Here is a 9,700-nt window from a genome sequence, read left to right as displayed (position 1 = left end):
GGGATAAAGGGGCTGAATAGCATCTGAGGAACATTCACATTGGATAGAGATCCACACACGGCACTTGAAAAGACCTTTCGCAGAGGCTTTTAAGTCTGTATAGGTTCTCAAAAATGAAGCTTCATGAGGTTATGAGGAAGATGGCAGGTCGATGTCACTATCAGCCAGGTCTGAAATATTTTCAGAACAGAAAAACATTTTTTTTTTTTTTACAAATCTGTCTGACGGACTCAAGAGAAAAGTAAAGGTAAGAATTTTAAATCACTTAAACAATTGAAACAAATAAATAAGTCAGCTGCAAGAAATAGCCAACATGAAAAAAAGAATGACATTTCGTAGAAAATAATTAAAAAGGAGACATTCAATATTTGCATAATACAGCACTACTACGGTAATAAAGTCATGAATATATGAATGTATTGAGCAGGCAGGCTGGAACGGGTGGAGGAAAGTATCAGGTGTGCTCTGTGATAGGAGAGCGTCAGCGAGGATGAAAGGAAAGGTCTACAAGACAGTGGTGAGGACAGCCATGATGTACGGCTTAGAGACAGCGGCTCTGAGGAAAAGACAGGAGGTGGAGCTAGAAGTGGTGGAGATGAAGATGCTGAGGTTCTCCTTGGGAGTAAGCAGGTTGGATAGGATTAGAAATTAGGCAATAATAATAATGCATTGGTTTCATCTCCGACATACACAATAAGCTCCCTGACATTTGTAGGGCTCAACAATGGATGTATAGCTTCGAACTGGATCTTAAAATGCAATTTAAATATTATAAAACTCCAAACTGAAGAGGCCTTCTAAATACATGGCAATGACTCAAATCCACTCCAGCGGCCGCCATCTGCTATTGGAAATCTTTCAGAGTTCATTGGCTCTCAGATTGTATAAGCTTTATTGCTAATTTAGTCAATTTAAGTTATCATGATTTACGAAGCTAACGCAGAAATCTAGTACAAAGGTTGAGACGGGATTGGAGAACTACAACTGTTTTTTCTAATACAACTAATTCACAATGTTTAAATGTCTCTCAATCAGGTTTTTGAATGAAAACCTAAACGGAAGCCTCTTGCTCTAATCATTTGTCTTGTTCATTACGGCGCCCTTTCCTGACGCTCCTCTAATGCAGGGGATGAAACCTGCAATCTAAAGTCGGAACAAATGTCTATTCTTAAGGTTTCAGCTGACAAGCCTTCAGCAGGTTGTCCAGTTAGTCAAATAAAGTGATATTTATTATCGACAAATTGATGAAAAGCACCCTCTCCATTATTTTAATGGCGGAGGGTGCTGTTATATAAAAATAAATTTTATTCAGAATACTAAACAGCACTCAGAGCACAGACATCAGTTTCCCGATTATGTCTCATTGTTATGAATTTACTGTGAACCCTGTAAATTTAAACATTCAAGATAACCAGATCTGGAATACTATATGGATCCAGATCAGACTTGATGTGTGCTGGATATGATCATTGTGTGAATTTAGTTCAGACATTGTAGGCATTCTCGTAAAATTATGGGCAAAACTAAATATTGTTAAAGAATCCTATAAACCAACCGAGCACTAGACGATGAACTGGGCACCACCATGATCTAAATGGTTGCTTATTGGGCCAAGTCATACCATTCAAAACAAATGATCAAGAGCCACTCATAACTTTTTAATTAACAAACCAATGCTGCTAAATACATTATCTCGTTGGGGGAGATATTGAGAGCATCAGTGCAATTGTATCATCATGCTGCTTTGCTGGGCTCTCTCAGATACATGCATGCATGCACAGCATCAATTTAATTTGATGCCATCTAATCTTAAAAGTGCCTCACTAATTACATTTGAACATTAAATTGTTTTCTTGGAGACTGACAACTGAAACTTTGTCTGAACCTTAAACCCAGAGAGTACCTGAAAAAGCCATGATGTGGTAACTCTTCTAAACCCAGATCACTCTTTAACCAGTTTAAGTGTCAACATGATCAAATATTGAAAATGATTGCTGGTATTTCTGAGCTGCTTTTAATTTCACACTTTCACCAAGACTTTGACTTGTGTCACTTTTTTTTTTTTGTCCTAGATGTTGTGACTTGTGTCACAACATCTAGGACAAGGGTGTCGAACTCATTTTCTCCGAGGGCCACATCAACATTATGGTTGCCCTCAAAGGGCCAGTTGTAACGGTAACGCAGTGTAAATGTAACTAAATGTAATGTAAATAAAATGTAACTACTCCTTAACATGCTGCTAAATAACTGTATTTATTACTACTACATACTTAATTAAGTTACAAACATTACATATGCAATTGCATAGTTCTACAAACATATGAATACCTTACTGCTGTAAAAATCTCACCCGAGGTTATGTAATGGCCATCTGTCTGTCTGTCTGTAATTTGTTCCTCAATATCTCGGTTGATTATTGACCGATGTTTAGGGAATTTGACACAGTCATGTAGGGTGGAGACCTATCTCACCACCGAATTTCTAACTACGCACAGATGATCTCAGTTTAATTATGTTCCTTTAAAATTTCAATATTTCAATTTTTTAAATGTGTCCTATGGGTGACACTCTTTGATTCTCCCTCTTTGTGGAATGAGTTCAAAAAGTCACACATTCCACGTTTAATCTACTTTGATTCAATGTATGAAAACAATAATCCACATTATTGTCTTTTATGATCATATTTGATCATTAATTACATTGAAGACTGTTTTTATTTAGGCTTCCATAGATGACCATCTTACTGTTGTGTTTTCATCTTATAAAGCACACATGTTGCTGTTGAGTTCAGCACAGAGAGATGGAAAGCCTGGTTTGAGCGCTGCTGATTTCATGCAGCCTCTGCAGGTGTCAGTATGACTGTAGTCGGAGGAGGGACTTGATGCTCCAACTTTTCATTTTGTCTCTCTCTCTTCTCCAGCCAGTCGTCCTGGTCCTGCTTGGGGAGACAGACGACATCAGTAGCGCGGCATTCCGGGGGAACACCATGCATATGAAGCTCAAAGGACGATCCGAGCCTCGCTTTATTTCACCTTATTTTTGATTTTCTTTTTTTTTTTTCGTTTTTTCTTTCTGTCCCCCCCCCCCCCCCCCCCTCTCTCTCCTTCTGACGCGCAAGGACACCACATCATACAGCCGCGGCAGGGACGCGCAAATAGTGCATCCTCTGTGCAGACGCGCCACCATCCTCCTCCTTCCTTCCTCCCTACCTCCTCTTCCTCCTCTCTCCTGTCGTGCTTTAACCCAAAGGACACCGGGACCTCTTCTCCCTCTTTACCCGGAGACATGGATCTATGGTTTCACTCGATCCGGATTTGTTGGTGGAAGCTTTTGTTTCTGATGACCATTTTCCAGGACTATCTGAGCTCCATGCTGGACTGCCCGCCGACCTGCAGCTGCTCGCAAACAGAAATCTATTGCAATAAGTCCGATAACGGCAGGTTTTTCCCTTTACTCGCACTGCAAGACACCGGGACCAATGGCACCAGCGTCGACATAGCAGAGTTATTCAAAAACATCAGCTCTATGTAAGTAAATGCAGATTATTCCGCGCGTTCTCCATCATGTTAGCGTTCATCATTAATTGCTGTCATCGGCGTAAGACGTCTGGGCTTTCGGGCTTTCGGGCTTTCTTCGTTTCATCTCATTTGTTGACTATTTCTTATTTTGACACTTTCCAGTGCGTTAATTGGCTTTTGCTGATAATCACGTTTGGTCAGCGGCTATGCGCGCAGAATTAATGCCCTGATTGTGTCTCCTCTGCGCATTCTGTGCAGCCTGAGACGTGACAGCAAACTACTTGATGCTGAACCTCCGTGTAGAGGCGGTGGATTTTTTTTTTTTTTGGGGATGTGCGTGTGCATCCCTTTATAAAGTTGTTCCCCCCCGCAACGTCTCTATCTCAAATAACAGAGATGTGCTGCGGGGAACCTCGCATCATCCATCCCGATGACTCGTGTGCAGCAACGGCTCCGACACATCGTGCCAGATGAAACAGAAATAAATGGTGCAGTAAGGTCAACCGGCTGCATTTGAGCCCGCATCCTCTGAGGCCGATGCGACCCGACAAACTTTATCATGTCCAGATGATGCGGCCGAAAACGTCACTTGTGGCTGCTTCCATTTCTCCCCACAAAGAGACGCACGGCGTGGCAGGATGCGCGTATTTTAAAGGATTCATGCAGCCTAAAAAGAGGAGATGTGGTGACGGCAGACTCGCCACCCCCTCCACCCCCTCCACACACACGCACACACCCTCAGTACATTTTCATCCTGCATCCTCTCTCCCTGCCCCCCCCCCCCCCCTCGCTCTCTCATTCTCTTTCTTCTCTTCCCCTGGCATCGATCCTTCCTGCCAAGATCAAACGCTTCTTTCTTGAAAAGTCGGGGAAAAAGATGCCGTAAAAAAGACCTCTGGTGTCAGTAAGGCGAATTTGCATATAAAGTAAACATCTCTCCGTAACGCGCTGGGACTCCCCTTCTTCCAAATCGCCTTACGCCACAAAGGACTTTTCCTCCCATCGGTTTTTGGGATCCGGTAAACGCTTTATCCGTGAGGCAGAGAGCAACTTATTTTGTGTCACGGCTCGTCGCTTTCCTGCGCCACTAGAGGGTAGCCTGACACCCTGAAAATCAAAAGACTGGAGTAATTTACGTGGCTGTTTTCTTATTTTTATTTTTTTTAGTCAAATCAAACATCATAAATCTCAAGGGCAAACGATGTAAAATAGTAATATATTAGATGATTTGTGTGACCTGATAAATATTTCCTCCTCATGGTCATCCATCTCTTCTTCCATCCACAACAGCAGAATCTACCACCTCTTGGGTATTCGCTTTAAAATGCCGTAATTTATTTTATTGATAGGCTTTTTGCCTTTGAGAAGCCATAATACAATTGACCCAGCACTAATTGTGCAGTGGATGGCGCCGCGCCAGTGGGCCTGTTGTTCTCTTGCTGCTCAGCGTGGACAGCGACCTCCACCAAAACACCACCAGCAAGTCAATGACAGCCTATCAACACGCCTCCCAATGTCTCATCATCTAACAATTAATCGACATGGACACAAAGGATTCATCATTTGTTGGTTTTGCGTAACATCTGACAATTTTGTTTCTTTTCAACTCAACATAGTAATTCTAGAATTAAAACGCACAAGTCTAGTGCAGCTTTAATTCTAAACATATATTACACGGTCACTCACAACATATCTATAAATGCGTTGACTGAAACATATAAATGATAAGGCAATTGCCCGTGCTAATAGACGGCCAGAAAACATGCTCTTTAAAAATAGCAACCAGTATTCATGCACAGCAGTCAGCGAGGAGTCTGCCTACAGTACAAAACGTCCTTTGTCTTCTGTCTCATTGGAACATGTTAGATGTATGGCTGGAGAAGTTGACGGTCATCATGAAGGAATCAGAGGTGTAGGTGCCCTTTATTGAAATGGAAATATTAAGCCAACACTCCTATACGGAAAATTGTTGTAGTTAACCATCTAAAAAAAGATTCCCGTAATGGTTTTCCAGTTCTCTCACATTAGAAATCCATTTTAAAAGGCTTCAGTGGTTCAAGCGGTCCAGATCAGGTCAAGCTGTGATACTTGAAGAGAAAATGATGTTCTGATAGCAGCTGATGCATTTGACAGGTTGGTGAGAACACATCTCGGAGGATCCTTGCTACTGCTCATGATGAACTTTTGCCCCATTTTGTTCTTCTTCTTTTGTACCTGAGTTGAGTGAGTCAGTATTTTCACAGCGACTGTGTCGACTTTAGTATAATGCAGAATAATGTCCTATTCAAATGTATACACACTGTATGTCAGTGTACATTGGAGGAACAATGACACAGAACTGCATGACCCATATGTTGTGTATCTCATTGTGATGTCAAATAATCCTGAATATCAACTCATATTTAAGGTGCGCATCGAAAAACATCAGCCTATGCATCATTCCGCACAGATTAGAATTTTCAAAATATGAGTTAAAGTGACCCCAAAACAAAAAAGCAAAACCTCAACACATTTCATGTTGAGCAACAATGCTTTATCAGAAACTCAACAAGTGCACATTTAACAGCCAGCCAATAAAGTCCAATAAATCCTCCTTCCCTATGATTTAATTCACGTGTCCTATGCTGTATGGCATTTGATTAGCAATTAAATTCACTATGAAATACGGCGCTCCTTAAAATAGATGTCAAAATGAGGAGGCTTCTTTTTGCCTTTGGAAGAAAAAGCTCTTCCAGCAGCATCACATTTTAGACTTCTTTAATGTCGAGGCTTTCCTCACTCAAATGTGCCATTTGTTTATCAGCAGACACAGACTTTCACACTTAAGTCTTTTACAGTTTATCTGCTTTGCCAAGTACAGCTGGCAGGTTGGTGTTTAATATTTTTAAACTCCTGATCATCCCATGTACATAGGTATGTGATTTCTCACTTCCAAATATTCAAGGTATCCTTTAAAATGCATACTATTATTGTAGTTTCATGATTTATTTCTTGTTACTTTACTTATGGAAGATGTTCAGTTCGAATGAAAGAAGTCACATTGGGAATGCTTTGGTTTAATTTCCATAACATTAAACTACATGTAATCTTTACAGCATAGCAGCATTGCCTCTGGTGGCTCGACCCGATCTCTGACCTCCATGTAGAAAACACATTTTCACTTGATATATACTAGGATAATAGTAGACTATATGGTCCAAAAAAGAGCCAAATGAAAATAAAGCTGCCACATCCATCCATCCACTGCTCTACTGACTATATATTTCAACGGCCATTACATCCATTGCCAGTAACTTCCATAAAAAGTTGCTTGGAAAGATTTTGTTCGCTTTTCTTTTTAAAATTTCAAAAGAGCCCAGCTCGGCTTGAAACTATCGATTGTTAGACACCTTCAACTGCACATTTTATATGAAACTTGCCAGCTTGCTGATGTTGCCAAAGAAACCTTTTTCAAATGGGAATCTTTCCAAGGTCTGCTTATCGGCAACTTGTGTGGGAAGCTATTCCCCGGTTTCAGGCACCAAGCATTAATGCGTTACATAAATTCTCTACCTTTTACAACTCCTGTGCAGCCCACAGCATGTGACTGTGGCCAACACAACTTCAAGTCCAGATATCTGCTGTGCAATTTGTGCATATGTTTTCTCAATGATCATTGATAAGTGAAACTCCTAAATCACTGGAGCACTTGTTGACCCCTCTTACAGAGGCTTCCTGATTGCCCAGTTTGAGTTGGGGGGGGGGGGGGGGGGGGGGGAATTGCAGGAATCAAATTTAAAAGAAGATTAAGCAGCAAAATTACAAGATTAATTATAGCTCCTCTAAAACATAACCTTTGCAGGGTCACAAAGTGGTTGAGACCTATCCAGTTGACATTGCTTTGAGAGGCGAGGTACAGCACACAGCTTGTCACATCAAGTTACAAAGTAGGTCGTGCTCATAAGCAATTTGGAGTCACCAATTCACCTTTAAACTGCATGTCTTTGGACTCTGAGACAGGAACGGGATGCAAACACCACATATATAGACCCAGATGTGGATTCAGAAAAACCTTCTAACTGAGAAACAAAGGTGCTTATTTGTGGCCAACAAACGGCCCCTTTAATGTCTGAATGCAGGAAAACTGGTTTTAGGATTAATTAACGGAAAAGATCATACAGTTGTGGGAAAATGTGCTGCTACATATATTTATTTCTCAGCCTTGGGGCAGGTTTAATAAGCATTCATTACTGCCATGCTTAAATTCGATTTGAAGAATAAAGGTGCTGGACTCCGGAAGCATCAGTGGGGACCTGGAGAATGAAAGAGATGCTTGAGACATCATGAGACACAACTAAAAATCAATGACACATTTTGTGGACAGATTATAATATAATCTGCTTTACTTGTTAATAACCCACTTGTTGACTAGACGGAATTAATTTCAAATGTTAGATATGAATTCAGATATGAATATTATTACAAGGCCTTGGGTTTCGCAGGTTCAGTGAGCTGGAACCCAGTCATAAGGTTTTGTTCCGCTTCCTCCAGACTGGGATGTCAGATGAGCAATGAGCCCCCCTCCATCAGTATGCACCAACCAACTTTCATTCTTCCTGAAACACTCCAGCGATGCCACCTCAGCCCCCTTGCATTCATTTTACCAACACCTCCCTTCATCACCTGTATTTATTTATTATGTGTGTTCTGCTCGATGTCTCGGTTTTTGATACCCAGTTCACTTATATCTGCTGATAATCTTGATTTACACGTGTCTATTTCATCACCCTGGTATTTCTTTCAGGTGGGCTGAAATGTTTTTATATAACTATCCAGGTTTCTTTGTGTGATCTTCGGTTTTCATTTGAGGACAAATAAACGATATTCAAACTTAACTCACCCTCTGTTAGCTGCTCACAAATGAAATCTCAGAGCTTGTCTCAAGCCAGCCTTGGATGTTGAATTTATATCTGAAGGTATGACGAAAAAAACTATCGAAAATATATTTTAGGTGAGCTGTGATTACCTTCTGAGGAATTATTTTGAAATTGTTAATTGAATGACTAATAATCTATCTGAAATATATTATTTTATTTATACAATATTAAATTGTTTTTCTTTTTTCATGTTTCTTTAAAAAGAATGTCCTAGAGTTGTACATAGTATTTACTTAAATAAAATATCTTCTGAAATTTGCTAAATTTGTCATTTGAATCACAAAATGTTGTCAAAGAATAAAAACGCAAAATTAAATTTGGATTTTGACAGGACACAACTTTCTGTTCTGAGCAATTTCCATTCTCAAAATATTTTAATACAGGTGAACACCATCAGTGATTAATCTTTCAAGTTGGTTACACCATCCGTCTGTCCTTTTGTCCCATTATAATAAGCTTGGGGAGATTTTCTTCAATTTTGATTCAACCGCTTACTTGCATACAGACAACCTGGAAATGTTGTGGCCAAAGGTCACTGCGACTTCTTAAAACACATTTCCAACCATAAGTCAATAATTTATCTTGTTCTGACAGAATTTCATACAAACATATAGCAGCATAGAATGATGGCATTTTACGACTGAAAGGTCAAAAACCTGTGAAATCACAGTCTTCAAAAGCCATGTTTTTGTCCATTCTTCATTGCCAGGGCTCAGAAACAGAAGGGAAAATGGAGACCATATTTCATATTTACTTGAACACAGACTGGCGACACTAATCACGGTGCCCAACTTGAAACTTGGAGATCACACAGATCTCCTGTGTTCAGGTTGGGAGCGGTTGTGGTTTGTAGATGCTTCAGACTTAGAATATGTAGCTTTCTTGATGCAGGATCCATATTGAAGCTTACGTTCACAGCTGTGGTGTCTGTATACTCTTCGTGTCTGCTAATTAAGTTTCATTAGAGAGATATTAATTAAATTAACTATCAGCCAATTGTTTGATATCAAATGAATGATGGCAGCAAGGTGGTGTCGGGGTAGTGCTGTTGCTTCACAGGTTCACAGGTTCGATTCCTCTCTGTGGGGAGTTTTTCATGTTCTCCCCGTGTCTGCGTGGGCGTTTGTCCGGAGTCTCCTGGTTTCCTCCCACCGCCATAAACATGCAGATTAGGTAAATTGATTACTCCAACTTGTCCGTAATGAGTGTGTGCATGAGAGTACTTGTCTCTATGTGTGGCCTCATGATGCGCTGGCGGTCCGGGGT

General features: G+C 40.5%; 1 protein-coding gene across 1 annotated transcript in view; it reads left to right on the top strand.

Moving 5' to 3' along the window:
- The first annotated feature begins 3,285 nt into the window (after nt 1-3,285).
- The window catches only part of LOC137912617 (NT-3 growth factor receptor-like), a 111,163-nt gene continuing 104,748 nt past the window's right edge, over nt 3,286-9,700 (top strand). The window contains exon 1 of the mRNA XM_068756755.1: nt 3,286-3,527. Coding sequence (XP_068612856.1) covers nt 3,286-3,527 — 242 coding nt within the window. The remainder of the gene's footprint in view (nt 3,528-9,700) is intronic.

Source organism: Brachionichthys hirsutus, unplaced genomic scaffold (genome assembly GCF_040956055.1).
Source record: "Brachionichthys hirsutus isolate HB-005 unplaced genomic scaffold, CSIRO-AGI_Bhir_v1 contig_202, whole genome shotgun sequence".
NCBI lineage: Eukaryota > Metazoa > Chordata > Actinopteri > Lophiiformes > Brachionichthyidae > Brachionichthys > Brachionichthys hirsutus.
Note: the sequence above shows the minus strand (reverse complement) of the source record. Positions and strands in the feature narration are given on the sequence as shown.